The sequence below is a fragment of the Psilocybe cubensis genome, chromosome 11 (genome assembly GCF_017499595.1).
Source record: "Psilocybe cubensis strain MGC-MH-2018 chromosome 11, whole genome shotgun sequence".
Taxonomy (NCBI): domain Eukaryota; kingdom Fungi; phylum Basidiomycota; class Agaricomycetes; order Agaricales; family Agrocybaceae; genus Psilocybe; species Psilocybe cubensis.
The window spans coordinates 2,928,484-2,947,203 of record NC_063009.1 but is presented as its reverse complement, the minus strand read 5'-3'; the positions used below and the strand labels follow the sequence as shown (position 1 = coordinate 2,947,203).

The 18,720-nt window shown below is 48.9% G+C and overlaps 4 protein-coding genes across 4 annotated transcripts; 2 read left to right on the top strand and 2 right to left on the bottom strand.

Moving 5' to 3' along the window:
• Nucleotides 1–5,457: 5,457 nt before the first annotated feature.
• On the bottom strand, nucleotides 5,458–6,636 carry JR316_0011995 (uncharacterized protein; the record flags this gene model as incomplete). The annotated part of the gene is made up of 2 exons (XM_047897636.1): nucleotides 5,458–5,679; nucleotides 5,728–6,636. The coding sequence occupies 2 exons, from the start codon at nucleotides 6,634–6,636 to the stop codon at nucleotides 5,458–5,460; spliced, it is 1,131 nt and encodes a 376-aa protein (XP_047744045.1).
• A 485-nt stretch (nucleotides 6,637–7,121) lies between these two features.
• Nucleotides 7,122–9,693, top strand: JR316_0011994 (uncharacterized protein; the record flags this gene model as incomplete). The annotated part of the gene is made up of 3 exons (XM_047897635.1): nucleotides 7,122–7,253; nucleotides 7,314–9,294; nucleotides 9,338–9,693. The coding sequence occupies 3 exons, from the start codon at nucleotides 7,122–7,124 to the stop codon at nucleotides 9,691–9,693; spliced, it is 2,469 nt and encodes an 822-aa protein (XP_047744044.1).
• A 267-nt stretch (nucleotides 9,694–9,960) lies between these two features.
• JR316_0011993 (uncharacterized protein) lies at nucleotides 9,961–12,208 on the bottom strand (the record flags this gene model as incomplete). The annotated part of the gene is made up of 5 exons (XM_047897634.1): nucleotides 9,961–10,934; nucleotides 10,984–11,279; nucleotides 11,373–11,498; nucleotides 11,544–11,839; nucleotides 11,894–12,208. 5 exons carry the CDS (start codon nucleotides 12,206–12,208, stop codon nucleotides 9,961–9,963), a joined length of 2,007 nt encoding a protein of 668 aa, XP_047744043.1.
• Nucleotides 12,209–13,087: 879 nt separating this feature from the next.
• Nucleotides 13,088–18,679, top strand: JR316_0011992 (uncharacterized protein; the record flags this gene model as incomplete). The annotated part of the gene is given in 11 exon segments (XM_047897633.1): nucleotides 13,088–13,375; nucleotides 13,429–13,526; nucleotides 13,614–14,696; nucleotides 14,739–14,895; nucleotides 15,035–15,888; nucleotides 15,935–16,677; nucleotides 16,727–16,877; nucleotides 16,893–16,979; nucleotides 17,006–17,258; nucleotides 17,311–17,607; nucleotides 17,660–18,679. 11 exon segments carry the CDS (start codon nucleotides 13,088–13,090, stop codon nucleotides 18,677–18,679), a joined length of 5,031 nt encoding a protein of 1,676 aa, XP_047744042.1.
• Nucleotides 18,680–18,720: the final 41 nt, after the last annotated feature.

Sequence of the window (18,720 nt, the reverse complement as noted above, 5' to 3'; positions counted from 1 at the left end):
TTCTTCTCGAGGCATCCTTGTCCTCATTCGAGGTCGAGTTCGCGACCTAGACGCATATGCCGAGCTATACGGCTCGGCGCGCCACCCCCGAATACGCATCCCCATGTCAAAGTTGGGGCGATGCGCGGGTCTCCGGGATGTCGCACCGGTATATGCATCGTGTGCGCGCTGCGCGGCGGTCCATCTATCGAGTTCTGCGATAGATGGGAGTGTGATCCTGCATGATGAAGATGAGGGTGTAGACAGCGATGTGGAAGCGGTGAAGGTAGAGGTGGAGGTAGAGGGGAAAGGGTAATGGGATGCAGGAGGTGGGGCGAATGGGTGTAAAGAGTACGATGATGATGATGATGATGATGATGATGATGATGATGATGATGATGAGGAGGAGGAGGAGGAGGAGGAGGAGGAGGAGGAGGAGGAGGAAGGAATTTGGTGATTGGAGGAAGTGGATGACGCGGCGGAAGCTCTGTGTGCCCGCGTCTGTGGTATATACCCATGTTTGCGCTCACAATGGCGGAGCATATTCCCAGAATCGTTTATTCTGGCTTCGCATCCGCTGTAGGGACACCTCAACGGGTCATTGGTACTGTGATGTGTGGATTGGTTAGTTGGAGAAAGCATTAGTAAGTAGGCTTGATAAGGACGGGTACTTACTGGGTTCTCCAGTGATTTTTGAGCCCGGTTGTCGTGTTCGATGTAAAAGTGCACTCGATGCACTTGAATGGCCTGTCTCTGAAAAGCAAAAGGGTTGCATTGGTAAAACAATGAAGCGGAGGAGAGAAATTGGGCTACTTGGCCTCGTTATGGGAGGCTATATGCCTCGCCAAATCAGATTGCTTGCTGACGGTTTTGTTACACTTAGGGCATGGGGTGCTGCGGGAGGACTAGAAGGAGACATAACACAAAAATGTGAGTCCAAGTGAACAATGCGCAATACAGGAATACGGAATATGGGACTCGGAATACACTCACAGCCATTCTGAGATTGAGTGGGGCAGGGTTGTTAAAGTTTAGTTGAATGCAATAAAGCAAAGACAAACGTCCAAGCGTCCCCTTCCCCCATTATGCCGTAGGTTATACACGAAGCAAAAAAAAATAGGCGGATTGGTTATGATTATCGCCGCAAATCATACCTTACCTGGCGATCATCACGCATACCTACCGTATGAGGGAAAATTTGGGCAGGAAAAGACCATACAGAGTAACAAAAAACTATGTTGAAGCCAATCGGCATATTGGTGCCGAGGAGGTTACTTTGTATGGTAAGTGATCAAATGCGATTAGCGGGGCCCGCAGCAAGAATTTCAATTTGAGATTTTTAGACGTGTGAGTGGGATTTTGCTGGAATTTGGTGAGTGTATGAATCTTTGGCTAATTATGCCCATTTTAATGACGTATCCCTGTGGTATGTGTAGGAATTTAGCGCCATACGTAATTTGATTCCTGCGAGTTGCATTGTAACTGTCTCCAGCTTTAAAAATACAGCCTGGAACTGTAGTAAACCTTATCGGAGATTAAAAATATGTCGGAGAAAAGCCACTACATACACACGTGTCACATCCGCTCTGATCCGACTCTGTCCGTTGAGGTTGCTCTGCTCTTCGCAACTCTTTCTATCCTGAAGGAACTGACGACGTACAATGGCATCACGACGAACGAACATGGCTTCTGCTCAACACTTTTAACCCTTTTATTTTTACGCATGGCTAATTTGGATCCACACCCTTGCCATCCACAGAATCAATTGCATTCGCATTCGCTTAACCATAATATGGCCTGCACCTAACGAACCGCTCGCGCATATTGCTTACACGACCTGGCGCTTGCCACTATTTGGTGCACCTAATTCTCTTGCGACCGCCTTCCCCGGTCGTCTCTGCTCCCTGTTCTCGTTACATCGTCCCCCACCCGCGCTCGAGCCTAACAATAACAGTGGAATCGCGCGGAAATACAAAAAACAAGTTGTGAGTGGAAAATAAAGCATCAAAGATGACATATCAGGAATCTATTTACTGCCTCTGCATGTTTTTCCTTCCTGAACGATGCTATAGGTGGGCTATATGGTTAGGGTGTTCTTTTTCCACTCAAGGTGCGTTTGATTTTCTTCGTTTTAGTTCGGGATGAATCGAGTGCGCGCAAATATCCTCTCATTTCGCGAATGTAATACATGACGGAGGTTGTTGTAAGTAAAATGCGCAGTGGTGGTAAAAGATATCGATTCACGACGTAACTATACACCTGTACCTACAGTAGCTACGGAACCTGTAGTAGAATGATCTAGAAAAAATATGATAAGATAAACTACAAGAGAAAGATAACGACTTAGCGACGAAGTCGCTCGCCGACTATCATTCCAACACTCCCCCTTAGTCGGCCAAAACTCCCAACTGCAAAATGAAGCCGTCGTGTGCAACTCGAGGTAAGGCCTTCGTAAATATATCCGCCAAATTGTTTGAAGTGTTGATGTAAACAGTGTCGAGCGTCTTCTTCTCCACCAAGTTGCGTAGGAAATGAAATGCAATGTCAATGTGCTTCGTACGGGCATGGAATTCTGGATGATGCGCAATCGAAATGGCTGCCGTATTGTCGGTAAAGATGGTTGACGTCGACGGGATGTGGAAACCGAGCTCCGTGAAGAGTGAGCGGTGCCATAAGACTTGCTTCGCCGCATGTGTTGTGGAAACGTATTCGGCTTCAGCGGTTGAAAGTGCGACCGTATTCTGTTTCTTCGAGCTCCATGCCACAGCGCCGCCTGCTATCGTAACCACGTATCCACTAGTCGACTTCCGATCGTAATTTTCAGCCCAATCGGCGTCGCAATAAACATTGAGATTTACGTCCAAAACTTGCGAATCGCCGCCGTAAGTGAGTTTGTGATTGCGCGTGCCCTTCAGATAACGAAATATACGTTTGACAGCGGTCCAATGAGTCGATTTTGGCTTGCTGGTGAATTGCGCGAGTTTGTATACTGCAAACGCGATGTCTGGACGAGTTCCGAGTGCCAGATACATGAGCGAGCCGATGACCGTTGCATAACTGAATCCTAAACGTGAATTAACCTCCCCCTGACCGTCTCCATCCTCCCGAACACCTTCATCCTTATCCAATCGCACGTTCGGGTCCATAGGCGTCGAAACGGGGTTCGCGTCTTGTAAACCAAACTTCTCGAGGAGTTTGTCGATGTAGTGTGCTTGCGAGAGCGAAATGTAATGGTCCTTTTGCTCGAGCTTAAATCCTAGCATCATCGAGGGCTGACCCATCGATTTAACGTCGAATTTCGAGCCTAATTCACGCTCCAGCTGGTCGTTGAGCGAGTCGTTCGTTGAGAAACTGATTATGTCGTCCACCCAGGTAACTAAAATTGTAAAATCGCCGTTTTCAGCTCGACGGATGTAGCAGCAGTAATCGCTCTTGAGTTTCGTAAAACTGAATGAAGTGAGAGCGTTATCGAGTTCATGGTTCCATACATTTCCTGCCTGCTTGAGACCGTAAAGCGAACGAATGAGACGGCATGCCTGACCAGTGCCATCGTCATAACCGGGTGGTTGGACCATATAAATCTCCTCCGAGATGTAACCGTGCAAATATGCACCCTTTATATCGAATTGACGCATCTTGAGATTGTGTACGGCCGAATATGCGAGTAGCGAGCGTAGCGTGTCGAATCGCATGACTGGTGCGAATGTTCCGTCCTCGCTGTAGTCTGTACCAGGTCTCTGAGAGCATCCCTGAACGACTAGTCGGGCCTTGTACTTGATGACGTTCCCGTTTTCGTCCCGTTTCTTCGCGTAGACCCAACGGCATCCAACCAGTTTCCTTCCATCCGGAATCTTCATCATCTCCCAAGTACCCATCCGTAAAAGCGTCTCGATTTCTTCGTCCATAGCTGCCTTCCACGCAGCTGCCTCACAGCTTTCCAAAGCTTCTTCAAGTGTCCGAGGTACGTCCGATTCGCGCATGGCGAAGACACGTTCCGAATCGTCTAAAATCGCGCCCCACAGCTGTTCTTTGACAATGTTTGCTTGCTCCGTTGCTGTAGACTTTGCGCTCGAGGTCTCGGTCGATTTTGTAGCGATTTGTGGTGCGTTTGGAGTCGTTTGGGATCGTGTAGTCGGTAAACGAGCATTTGGGTTGTTTGCCTTCTTGTAATCGATGAAATTGTGTTCACGAGCTGATCGACGTATGCTGGGCTGTGGAATCGGTGCTGTAGACGAAATAGGTTCGTTCTTGACGGTTTCTGGCTCGTTTTCGCTGGATTTAACGTCTGTCGATTCGTTACGCTCCCCCTCAGACGATAATCCAGGAATTTCGACGTTCTGCGGCGTTTCGTTTTCGTTAAACGATACGTTTCGCGATGACTTCACTGTGCGCGATTTGGGATCGTAATAACGCACAGACTTCGAGCCTTCATTAAAACCAACGAATACCTTCTTCTTCGACCGTGGCTTGAGCTTCGAAAGCCCCTTCGTCTCGTCTAACACCCATACATCGCATCCGAACTCCCGAAGGTGAGAAACATCCGGTTTCTTGTTGTGCCAGCCTTCATATGGTGTCTTGTCGTCGAGTGCTCGAGTAGGCGCGCGGTTGCGTAAATAATTCGCGTAATTGACCGCTTCGTCCCAGAGAAAGAGAGGTAAATTCTTTGCAATAATCATCGCACGTGCTAGCTCCAACAGCGTACGATTGTAGCGCTCTGCAACGCCGTTCTGAGATGGGGAATATGGCGCCGTCGTCTCGATTTCAATGCCTCTCTCCGCCGCCCACTTCTTAATCCGCTCGTTCACGAGTTCCTTGCCATTGTCCATGCGAATGTACCTCGGATACTGCCCAAACCTCCTCTTCACTCGCTCCCCATGATTCTCAATCGCCTTCGCCGCCTCCTTCTTGTCCTTCAAGAAAACCACGCCGTTGTATCGCTTCGCGTCGTCCATAAACGTAATGTAGTAATAAAATCCATTTACCGAGCGTATTCCGATAGGACCCCATACGTCACTCATGGTTCGCTCTCCAGGAACCGTGGATCGATTTTCTGCTTCTCCAGGGAAAGGTTTATGCGTCTGCTACATAAGACAGTTTATTTATAACGTACATTACCTAAGATTTAATAATAAGGATATTACGTGAGACACGGTGGATTTACTTCCGCTACCTAATTAGGAGATTAGCGTGATGTACGTGTGATTTAGCCTGGCAAATCATAGCGTACATGACGTGCCATTTAGCGCTAAATGGAGCCGCCGGGTGGCCTGCGGGATCCGCGCGTCTACCTACACGGAAGAAACACGGGCCGGAAATGAGCCGGACGGGTCCATTTGCATCCCGTGTATTGCAAGCAGACGGATCCGCTTGACCCGTGTTGTGCTGTCAGACGGACCCATTTGACCCGTATCTTCCCAGAGAGGGAGGGATATTTGAGAGGTATTGCGAATCAATGAGCACAAGGGCTCCAAAAATAATTTATTCATCTCTACCGGTATACAAATGCTTTTCCAAACTCGATTCAATCCCTGCCAGCCCAGCGTCAATTTCCTCCAGCGCATTATAAGTCAGAATTTCTGACTGCAGCTGATGCAGGCGGAGGTTCTTAAACGTTGTGACCTTGCTGTCATAACTATTGTCGCCGACGGAACTGTCGATTATTTGGTCGTATGTTGCCCGTAGCTGCTGCTCGGTATAATTCTAAAATAGTTGTCAGTATCTAGTGCTTGGTAATATCTGAGTGCATACATATAGAAAAGGAGGGTTAAAATATGCCGTCTGATCTGTCACATCCTCGAACTCAATGTCAGACTGGGTGGGAGGCAAACCGGGGTAGCCGCCCATGGGATCAAACCTGCCGTAGGTTCGAAAATAAGGGTTTTGAAGGAGCAGGTGGCATGCTTCAGGGGGTGGAGAATAGCGACCTTGCTTCCTCTCAGAGGAAATAGCTGGACGAGAGTCCATAATGATTTTGTCGACGACAGACGTGTATGAAACATGTGCTGCCATCAACGGCGGAGCCACATCATCCCGGATGACAGGCATAGGTGGAGGATCCAGGGTATCTGGAATAACAGGCATAGGGGGAGGAGCCAGGGTAGGTGGAATGACAGGCATAGGGGGAGGAGCTAGGTTATCTGGAATGATTGGCATTGGCGGCGGAGCCGTGTCGTTCCGGATGACAGGCATTGGCGGCGGAGCCGTGTCGTTCCGGATGACAGGCATTGGCGGCGGAGCCGTGTCGTTCCGGATGACAGGCATTGGCGGCGGAGCCGTGTCGTTCCGGATGACTGGCATAGGGGGTGGAGCCAGGTTAGCTGGAATGACAGGCATAGGGGGTGGAGCCAGGTTAGCTGGAATTACTGGCATTGGCGGCGGAGCCAGGTTAGCTGGAATGACAGGCATAGGGGGTGGAGCCAGGTTAGCTGGAATTACTGGCATTGGCGGCGGAGCCAGGTCTTTCCGGATGACTGGCATAGGGGGCGGAGCCAGGTTAGATGAAATGACTGGCATAGGGGGAGGAGCCAGGTTATCTGGAATAACAGGCATAGGGGGTGGAGCCAGGTTATCTGGAATGACTGGCATTGGCGGCGGAGCCAGGTCATCCGTCCTTGCTGTGCGTTTGCTTTCCTTAGAGTTGCTAATATTTGAAGACATTGCTGATGCTCAGAAATCAATTAAAATTTACTTGAATTAATGCCATTAGTCTTACATTTTATAGGTTTTACGGGAGGAGGTTCCTTCAGTTTTTCAAGAAGCCTGGTAAGATTGTTGAGACTGGTGTAGTCAATGGGGGAATTTTTGCTAGAGGTGGGAATAAAGTTGTAGGAGGACATACAGTCCAGAAAGTGCAACTGGGTGGGCTTGTTTATATATCTCACGGAATACAATACTATCCGAGGATTCTCCATGACACGGAAATAGATTCACCCGTGTATCGAACTTAGCAACTTTTGCACAAACTGGATCTGGTGAAGAAATCACATGACTCAGATTGTACATGTTTGTGTATGGTTTTGTTTTGCGGGACCGCTTTTTTTTAGACTTTTTTTAGACAAACTCCAACCACGATCACCACCCTCACATTCTACCGTGCCTCACCCATTTAACGCGTCTTCCCCCATAAAAACACGCTTTTTTCAATGGCCGCTTCATCTTCCACCACCGCCACCTTCGCCCAACGCCTCGCTGACTGGGAAAAAAAGTTTACCGAGTGCTACCGCAACGGTGAAAGCGCGTTCAACGCTGAGTTGGAGCAGCTTTACAGGGACTTGGTAAGTTCTCAATTTTATAAGATCATGACTTGCTCAACAAAAAAAAAAAAATTCCAATAGGTTCCATTGTGTCAGGAGCATGTCAGGGACGCCGCCCGCTTCCGGCTCATTGACTATGTTGCGAGCCCCGTTGTCTACTCGTACAAAGTCATCCAGGGCAAGGACGGCGAGAACATCTACAGGTTTGAGGTCGACTGGGCGACGCTCAAACATCAAGTCGCCAACTTCAAGGCCTACCAGGAAGGCCAGGAGGCACAGAGGAAGAGGAGGGAGGAGGAGGAGCAAGAGAAGAGGAGGGAGAAGGAGGAGCAAGAGGAGGAGGAGAGGCAGAGGGTGGAGGAGAGGAGGAAGAGGGAGGTGAGGAGGAAGAGGGAGGAGAAGAAGAAGAGGGAGGAGGAAGAGGAGAGGCAGAGGGAGGAGGAGGAGGAGAGGCAGAGGGAGGAGGAGAGGAGGAAGAGGGAGGAAGAGAAGCAGAAGGTGGAGGAGAGGAGAAAGGATGAGAGGAGGAAGAGGGAGCAGGAGAGGAGGACCAGGGAGCAGGAGAGGCAGAAGGCGGAGGAGAGGAGGAAGAGGGAGCAGGAGCAGGAGCAGGAGCAGGAGACAGACGAGGAGAGGAACAAGGAGGAGACGGAGAAGAGACGGGCCGAGAAGGGCAAGGGCAAGGCAGTCAAACCCCCGGTGGAAGACGGACCCGTGACAGACGCCCACAAAGACAAGGGCAAACGGAAAGCGGCGGACCCCGTGGAGTCCATTCAGTTGGCTCCAGCGGATTACAGGGGCCCACGGACAAAGAAGGGGGAAATCATTCCCCATATTACCGCCTCCAACATGCCCGGTCACCCAGCGTACAGGGAAAAGCTGGAAAGATTGGCGAAGTCCAAGCAGGGGAAATTCAGGAGCAAGGCGATCATAGGAAGCCACACGGACGAAGACGCGGACGCGGACGTCGACGAGGACGACGAAGGCGATAACAAAGGGGCACCGCCTACCACCCCCACTGCCACCCCCACCCGGAAGATGCGCACGCGTTCCGTAAAGAAGGACGCCGAGGACGATGTCCCCCCCATCAGGAAGGCGCGGTCGAGATCCCAGAAAGTGCGCCAGGTGCCAGAGGGGATGGTGGACATGGTGGAAAGGTGCATGGCATGCATCAAATTCAAGGTGCCATGCTATGTCAAGGGGGAGACAGGCACTGAGCCTCTCGTCCCCGTGAAGCACCAATCTTGCGAGTCTTGCAAGTCTCGCAAGATCCACTGCAGCTTCTACCCGGGGCGCAACACCTTCGTGGGTCAATTTTTGACGACGCCACTGGGAAGCTATGGGGAGGCGTTGAAGTTGGAGGAGGGAGAAGATGTTCCGGCGAAGGGGAAGGCCGGGGAAGGGTCGTTCCCCGAGGATGTGGGAGAACTGCTTGTGCAGCTCTTTGAGCGCCAAGGCAGAATCATGGAACGGCTGGACGGGTTATCCGCGTCCATGACGGCGATTAATGCACGGATTGCGACGTTTGCCGAGACGAACTTGGCGGTGGAGAACAGGATGAAGAGCATCGAGGACGGCATCCAAGAGGTGAAGGCCGAATGGACCATGGCCAAAGAACAAGTGGCAGGAAGCACCTCGCTTTCCGTCACGATGTTCAACGACATCACCAAGAGGATCAACCACGTCCGAGATGTGGTCGACGATTTGCTAGAGCAGGATGAACAAAGGAATCCCGCCCCCAAACAGGCAGCAGGACCCTCCAAGACGGAGGTCGAACAAGAATCGGGTCCGTCGCGGACCCGTGAACCCACCTCTGTGCCACAATCCCCAAGCGCACCACCACCGCCAGCACCCCTCCCTTCCCCACCTCCACCTCCAGCAGCACCCATTCTCCCTTCCCCTCCTCCACCACCGCCAGCACCTGTCCTCCCTTCCCCTCCCCCACCTCCACCCGCACCCGTCCTCCCTGCCGTGTCTGCGCCACCAACAGCGCTATTCTTGCCCGGTTCGACTCCGGAAGCGCCTTCGCCCCCCCCCAGCTGGCCGACCCTCGCTCCCACCGGTACCGCCCATCCTTTCCCTGTCTCCACCACCCCCTCTCCCAGCTCCACGTCCTCGAAGTTCGACGTCAAAGGCCGCACCGTTGTCAAAGGGTGCACCATCGTCAAAGGCCGCGCCATCGTCAAAGGCCGGCCCATCCTCAAAGGCTAAGCCATTGTCAAAGGCTAAGCCATCCTCCAAGGCTGGGCCATCCGGGAATGGACACTCATCGGAGTTGTCTGATCCCTCGGACAGCGACGAGGTTGAAATTGTGGAGGAGGAGGATGTTGAGATCGTGGCGTCCACGCTGCCCGCGTCGAACATAGCCACAAAGACAAGGGCTGGACGAAAGCGAAAGGCGGAAACGACTCTGGCTGAAGCATCGCGCTCGCCCAAAAAATCCAAGGCCCAAAAAAAGTAGTGTATTTCAATTCTTTGTAACTTTTTTTTGGTCTCCTTTTTTGCCTTGTCTCATAGATTGCATTGTACAATTTTTAATATTTGGACTGTATATAGTTTTTACTCTCATGTGCTCATCTGTTTTATACCTCTCCCAAAAAGTAGCACTTGATGATTTTTAATGAACCCCGCTTTCTGTTTTGATTTTGTGTGAAAACATGTTTGAGAAACATCAAGATAAGAATAAAAAGCATCACATTCAATAGGTATCATGAATCTACTTCAACAGCTAGGCTTTCAAAGTTTTTTTTCTTTGTCTTTTACCTGCTACAGCAAGCAGACTTGCTTCCTGAAGTGCTAAGGCATCCGAAGTCACATTCCTGCGGGCCCGTGTTTCATCCGTATCTGGACTTGTTACTGTCTCCACAAAGGCATCACAAGTCACGTCCCTGCCGGCCCGTGTATTATCCGTGTCTTGGGTTGTTCCTGTTTGGACTCCATCTTCTTCCACTGTGTCAAGTGGATCTGAGTAGGGCTTTGTTCTTTTCCTAGGTTGAATCCTTCTAGTTGGTTTTGGCTTAACTGGGGGGGGTACAGAACTCTCTTCATCGGGTCCATCCATTTCCGCCGTTCCGACATATGGCTTTGTTCTTTTTCTTGGCATAATCTTTCTAGCTGGCTTGGGAGGCGCCTCCTCAACCTCTGGAGTTGGGCTGGATGATGGATTGACAATTGTTGGGCTGGATCTACTTGGTAGAGAGGGTGGCTCGCTAGATCTTGAAGGTGCGTCGGTAGGAGTCTCATCCGTCTCTGGCGTGACTTCAAATCTGGCAGTAGTGCGTGGCATCGCGGATGCCGGACTGCCCCGTCCATTATCAAACTCTGACAGATTGGATGATTCAGAGTCGCTTGAAGATTGGGTTTGAAGTCGTATAGCTTTTTGCCTCAGCCGACGTTTGGTTATGGCTGCAGGAGGTGGAGGTATCGGGTGGGCTTCTAGGCCGTCAAACAAGTTGGACGGATAGAGAGGTTCCATAATGTCATAGCCATTTCCAAAAACCTTTGAGAATTTAAAGGGGATGTCTCCTTGCGCTTGACGGTCCCTCCATAGCTTGAGAATTGCAGAAGTTGACTCCAGGCGGAGCCGGCTCGGATCCGTCACGGGGATTGAACTTGGCCAATGCTCTGGATCAATCATTTCTGCAGAACGCCTTTCAAGAGCATCCCAAGGAACACTTGAACCAGGCCTATCCTTGGCTAAAGCTGTATACATAGTTAGCAAGTTTGTTGAGGACATAGACAAATTACACACCATAAACCTTGTTCATGTAAATTCTAATAATTGACTTTTGCGCATAAGCGACTTCTCTCCCAGTTGAGCCATAGATAGGACTAGGTACTATTGGAAATCCATTGCTGCTAAACTTGAGGGATTTTTCATGAAACGATGCATCTGGCAGTGCTGGATTGGCCACACCCTTCTCTATTTCTGAAATGTGGACAAGGTATTGAACAAACGCTCTGCGAAAAGCGGCCAACTCGGATGGAAAGAGTTGCCCAAAGGAAGGAATTCTGACATCGTCGAGTGCTAGATCGCTTGTCTGGGTCCTTCAATGCCCATCAGTCAACATTAATACGGGCCAAATTATTCCGCCGTAAGCATTCACGGCGGAACTTGTTCATGCCGTGTTTAACACTTACATTGAGTATTCGATTTTACCCTCAATATCATAATGCCCCTCAAAGGTAATGGACCTCATACCCATTCTCTGCCACTTAAGTTTCTCCATTTGTCGAAGTATTTTTCTGCCTTGCCTGGCAGCAGTCCTGCAGATGTCAGATTGACGGCGGAAACAAGTTCCACCGACTCACTTTGCCTTCATTGATTTTGAAACACCTTTCTTATTCCATTCCTCGAGGATCTCCATGAACCTGTCCCGCTCCTCCTGAGTCAATCTGGCCTCAACCTGCTTACGTCCTTGTTGATAAAACTTCATCCAATCTTTACTTCCACGAGCAGCATTCCCTGATAGAAGCGCAACCTCGGAGTCAATCTCTGCCGACTTCTCCTCACGGAATACCGTCTGAAAGGTTATACGGGAGTTCAATCCTTCCAATTTTACACCAATTCGATTTGACGCATGGTTTCTAAACCAATTAAAAATTCGCTATTGTGATGGTTTATGTGTGTAACAAAATTTTCAAAGAAACAACGAGCTCACATGCTTCTTCACCTTCCATTCTTTGTGTAGTTGCTTATCTTCCTTCCTAGCACGTCTAGAGTATCTGTGATCCCATGTAGCTTGCAGCTCAGGTATGACAGTGTTCTGTATGTAGTCTGCTTTGGATGACTTTGATGTATCTTTGTAGGGCTGTACATGCTTTTTCAACACGCGCATTTCCTTTGTGGTCCATATATTTGATTCTTCCGGCGGAAAGTCACCCTCCGCCGTCTGTCCGCTTCTGGGTCCGTTGTGGGTTGTGGCATTTGCGGTGGAAGGAAGCGGATCCGCGTCGGGGGATGCATTGGTGGGCATAATTGCAGCGATGTAACAAGTAGCTTATCGATGAGTATCTGTGTGATCTAGTCAAATCTCACGTCATACGGAGATAAAATAAGCTTCCGATCATACTAAATGAATGATGTGATGTCATATTTTTCCCAATCAGGTAATCCCGCTTCATCGTTGGCCACGATGATCAAAGCATGCTGGTTGCTGTCACATACATTGACCTCATGATTTTGCAATAGTTCCCTCTGCACTCAATCAATAAACATGAAATTTTGTAAACATTTAGCGCTTTATATAAAGATAATCTTACAAGGTTTTAAATTCTTGTTAGATGGCTGTAAAGATACAGAAACACAAAATTCAAATTCACGTCTTCTCACCCAAAACTTGTGAAACCCAAAACGGCAGTCATCTCAGAGACCATGAGAGGTATTCAAATGCATAATTTTTTTCAAAAAATATAATGATCCCAGTGAGCTCATTTTGACACATTTTCTAGTATATTGAGAATATCTCCTTAAATACGAGGATTCACATTCTACAAAAAATGTCATTCGGTAGCTATTAAAAATATCTTTCATATGATATACGCCGGAGGAATGAGGGGCCAGCCAGTGAAAAGATATTTCAAAAACACTCCAAAGTGTGGTTCTGAAAGGGTCGTTCTGCATCATATTGTACATTTATGATGGGATCACGTCCATTTTGTGCATCTCTGGATTAAGTTTTGTTCATAACATTTCACTCACTCATCCAAATATGCTGCAAGATAAGTCATATGAAAGCTATTTTTCTCCTCTTTAAAACGGCATAATTGAGGGAAATTTATCTACAGAAATAAACATGTTATACTACATTTAGATCTGCGCTCACAGGCTGTCAGACTCTTTGTTTCCAACATCCATGGGCTTCAAGAAAGTACCTGATAGGGGATCGGATGAGGAGTTTCCCAATGTTCGGGAGGCCTCCTGGTCTAGTGGGGCCAAGAAACGAAAGAGAGGGCGGCCGAGGATCCACAAACTTCCTGCAGAATCATCATCAACAAACCTCCCTCAAACAACGACTTACTCTTTCCAAAACCATGAACACAACATTCTGGAAGAAGAAATACCTCATTATCCGGGAGATCTAACTGATCAGCAGGTACTTGATAACCTGAGACAGCTAGATGACGACAGAACGGGAGGAAAGGTATGTTTTAACATGTTTTCAGTAGAATGATCAGGATGACTTTACCTATCCAGTCTCAAAATGATTACCTGAGGGAATGGCTCCCGAAACGAGAGGTGTATCTTGGAACAATGATTGGAGGAGAAGCCCCGGATCCGGATCTGAATGGACGGTGTCAGCAATGTCAAGGAATGTCTGGAGTGTGGAGATGTTGCCAATGCTTTGGCTCTAGAATTTTGTGTTCTGAATGCCTGCGAAGAAACCATCAATTTACACCTTTCCACCGCGTTGAGAAGTGGACGGGTCTATATTTCCGTCCGGGAGCTCTGTGGGAAGTGGGTGTCAAGTTGTATTTGGGTCATAATGGGAAGCGGTGTCCTTATCCCACGGATCCGAGCCATCTAGGATGCGACGGCGGAAACAATTCATCCGGGAGTCATGGGCACGGCGGAAACAATTTGCCCATCTTTGAGGATGAACACGGATTGGACCTGGATCCGCTTCCTGCGAGCAATGACCAAGAATCCTTTACGGCTCAGCTTCTGGCGGACCCGGAGGTACCCCATTTGGTTGAGCTGGACGATGGAGACGATGAAGACGATGATCTATTCGAGGAAGTCGATACAACCTATCTGGACCAACCTCGTCCAAAGGCAGCAGACAACAATGGAATTCCTTTCAAGGCAATTGTGCACACCTCCGGAGTCCATTATCTGCCCGTGCGAACATGCACATGCCGGTCCGTCCGCCTTCCGTCTATCAATTTACAGTATCTGGAGATGGGATTATTTGCAGCCAGCTTTGAAAACGTTCAAACTGTGTTCACAGTTGAGGTCCTTGAGGACTTTCGGATGGACAACCTCGAGTGCAAAACGTCGGCTTATCAGTATTACCAAAAGTTGCGAAGACTGACTTTGCCAGCGTTTCCAAAAAAGGTGCTGAACCGCTATCGTGAATTGAGAAGGCTTAGTAGAGAATACAGGGACCTTGTCCTGAGACGACAATACGGAGAAGGGCATACAAGAGAAGCGGTGGTCCCTTACTATCATCATTGCCATGATTCATCACCAGAGAGGATGGGTATTAATGTATCTGATCCAATTGACGGCGGATCTGATAGTCCGTCTCAAGAAGTCGGAATGTCAACGGACCCGTCTCTGGGACACGGCGGATTAGATGGTCCGCCTGCACCACAAATGACGCGGACCGAGGATCATCCCAAAGTTGAAGATAGGAGAGGGAAGTTGGCCTTATTCTGCCCCGCCTGTCCACAGCCTGGAATAAACCTACCTGATACCTGGATTGATGATGCTGACAGGCAAGTTTTAGTTATTCTTCAAGGGTGACTGCAATTAACAGCAAATAGCAATCTGTACATACGTAGTTATGTTGCAGATGGTAATTTCAAAGCAGATCACCTCAATCAGAAAAACGAGGGAGACGATGTTTGGTTGAGCGTTGGAGAAGGATACATGACTGCTCCGGGCCCATACAAGGAGCACATCAAGGAAGCAATTTCTCTTGCTCCACGTTATAAACGGGTGCGTTATCTACCATGATTTATCTTTCACGGCGGATGCTTACGTTCCGTGTCACAATCTTCCACGGCGGATGCTTCCCTTCCGTGTCAAAAAAATCTTCCACGGCGGATGGCTTATCCTCCGTGTAAAAAAATATCAGGAACAAACATGTCATAACTACCACGCCCAGAAAGCTGAAAACAGAGTCAGCCCGGGTAAGAGAGTACGTGGAATTGGGGCACACGCTTGCGCTAGGCACGGATGCTTCTGTCCATCCAGCGTTGTCGATTTTGACAAAGGCGAAAAGCAGATGCACATGGATTGGTCTTTGACTCAGGCCAGGGAAACTACCAACACACAGGGAATCACAAAACATTTGGAAATCTACGATATAAACTGTCAATATTGCGTTAACTTGGCAAGGCGTCTCTCAGAGTCCACAAAAATGCATTGGCCACCTTCTGTTAAAATGATTTTTGCAATTGGTTTATTTCACGTCCACGGGCACAAGACGGAATGTCTTTACAACTACGCATCCACCTATGTCCCGGGTGTGGGAATCATTGACGGAGAAATCCTGGAGCCGTTGTGGTCCGTGTTGAATGACACATCCCGGAGTACACGTTCCGCTACCACTGCCCATCGAGCAGAGGTTTTGGACGACCACATGGGGGATTCCAACTGGAAGAAGACCATTAATATGGCTGCAACAATTGCTGCAAAGTTCAAACGGGCACGGGAACAGTCCGGAATCACAGACCGATTTTATAGGGGTATCACGGATCAACAAGATTCCGGGCTCATCAACACTTGGGAAGATGAAATTTCAAAAGCAGAAGCGGACCGAGAACAAGGTGTGGCCGACGCTGTTGGCAAGGTAATGGCAAGCAAAGTGAAAACGGCTGCTGGACGCCAAGAAATTGAATTGCATCTTTCAAATATGGAACTTACATCTAATGGTGCTACTGGAAAGGCAGCATGGATATCATCCGGCTTAAAACTGGAGCAAGCGCAGTACGATTATTTCAATTGCATCCTACAGAATTTAACATGCTTTTAGATTGGAGCTCAGGGACCATGTCAGAAAGCTCGGAAAGCATCCTTCCACCGCGCAGAAACTTGACTTGGTCAATAAACGTCGCTCCATGCGGACCCGCGTTGAAGCCTTCTGTCGATCCGCTATGACCTTCATGGGCGAAGATGTCTTGGAGGATATTCAAGGGGACATCGCTCCCATACTTGACTATGAAGTCAGTGACAACGACGATCCTGATCTTGGAAATGTCAACATTACCCGCGCGGATCCAGAACGACAGCCGCTTCTGTTTCCCTCCGCCGTCAAACAAGATTTCTTTGACGGCCTTGACGCGGGAACAAACCTCATTTTAAAAGGGCTTCGCAAACTTGAACTTCAAATAAGACATGGCCACGCAGAGGACTGTCTGGAAGCGGTCCGGTCAGCCTTGATCCAGCTTTCTTGGCAGTATAAATATCAGGTTCGGACCGCCGACTCCATCTATATGGGGACTCGTGCTTGGGATGGCGTCAAGCTTTTGAATGCTTCCTGGAAATTGCACCGGCGACTCTACAACACAAACCGTCAGAAGATGATCTATTTATCTGCTGGCGTGCGAGATGAGGATAATATTCGGAAACAATATCCCATTCTGCAAGTCCATGATTGCAAGCATAGTAATGCCGTGTCGGATCCGAACATTCGCGGAGGAAGCTCGGACCGTCTAAGTTGGATTTGGAGATCCCGTCAGGGCCTGGACAATGATAATCAATTATACGTTAATGAGTGTGAGTACTGCTATTTGTATTTCTAATTTTTTTCTCAAGGGCTTCTTAGTCTTTAGGCTAAACTGGCTCCGCGCGCGAGCTCAGAGGAATAGATGGCAAGAGGAGCTGGCCTTGACAAAAAAGGAAATGGAATGGACTGTCAGATTTTATGTGTATATGGCAAAGACATGGCGTGCACGGCATGATTTTGTTCCTGACAGGTTAGTTGGTCACAGGGCAAATGCTCAAAAGCAGATTGCCATGTGGAATGATCTGGGGCGGGCCGCGGATAAGGTCTTCCGTCAAATTAACCCGGAGTATCCGTCCGTGTGGAGATTTATAATTACAGATTAACCAGTTCTTTGAACATTCTTGTTGTATCCCATCTCGTTGAATTCATGCACTTACCGCGGCTTTTTAAACCTCCTGTCGAGGACGAACATCATCTCCTTACCTATGATGAGCGACGTGCTCTGGCCAAAGTTCATGTCCATATTTGTGGTGCACGGATCCATGCCGGATACCGTTTGTTCATTGCAAACGGAGACTCTGTTTCCTCCGTGCGTCGCCAAAAATGGATGTATTTGCTCGACCTGGAGGTGGTAAGACAGTTATTTTGAACGATTATATCTTGTATTGAGAACTGGTCGTCAGGCTATACTGCTGAGAGTACTCGGATACTGCTATGTCAATGGATTCCAAGTCGATATTCCATTTTTTATATCAGAAATTCTCAATCAGAGCGTACATGCCGTTTTGAACCGAACTCCCCACCATCGAGCTGTTCTATTTGAATCTCTAAATCAAAGCTGGTCAGCATGGGAAGATGATGAAATTTTAAATCAGACCAAGAGCTGGGGATATTGGTGGAGGGACGGATTTGCTGAAGGCGATGAGTGGCAAGTTGCCTTTGTTACCGTTGAATCGCAAGCAAGAGAATTTTGGAACAAGGTATGTTTTTTTATTGCTGTGGATTATATCTGATTTGCGTCCTTCCCACCAGGTGGTTCTGCCTGAATACCAACAAGAGGTACTCCGGCTAAATAATCAGAGGAAAGAAGCTAAGGAGGGCGCAAGTTCATCTACCTCTGGGCCTCCAAGAAATCAGGAAAACAATCCCAAGGGCAAGGGAAAGGCGGCTGAACGGACATCCGTCCCCACCTTGGGGAAGCACGGATCCGCGTTGACGGGAAAGCACGGCTCCGCGTTTTCACCGCCCACGGGGAAACCCAATCCGCCGACCCGTGTTGCAAACACGCGGGATGAAACATCCCCAATTGCAATTTCTGACCACAGACCGCCCTACTGTCCCCACTGCGGTCAGCCTATCCTAACGGGCGTAATGAGGGAGTTGGCTCACCTGCGCCGGAATGTGGCGGACAAAATGAAAAATGCCCATAAAGCAGTGACTACTTCTTCGGCCGCCTTGGGCAGATATTCTGTATTGGAGAAGATGTGGATTGACTCTAAGGAGCACCCGTTCTCTAACGGCAAGGGGCTTTCAGCCAAATACAAATTTCAGCATCCCGTTCACCCTTCTCCTGACAGTTGGGGCGCTATAACGGCTCAAGCCCGGTCCTTCGAGGTCTCAAAGCTCAAAGTCGCTTCATTTTACATCAACGACATTTTTTATTCTTTTATTGCCGTCAAGGAACTACCTTTTCATCCACTCTGGTATCATTCGCCACCCTCCAACACTGCAAATATTCATCTCCCAACAGATACTCTGCCTACTCCCGGTTCCGTCAGCCCTCCGTCAAATGCACACACCAGCAATGCCTTCCTTTTTAACGCAAGGTCAAGACCTGTTTTCCCGGGAGAAGAGGATGATATTGATAGTACGTCCGATACCACTGAATCCTCTACACCAGCTACGTTTTTAGAGCATCTCGCACAGGACTTTGAAGAGGAGGCGGATGAGGAGTCTTCCGCCGGTGATACGACGGAGGAGTCAGATGCTTCCGGTAACTCGGAAGAGCTTAGCGAGGACGTGTCGGAAACACCCTGGGATGAGGAATCTTAGTTGCCCACCTCTCGCACAGGACATCGAAGAGGAGGCGGATG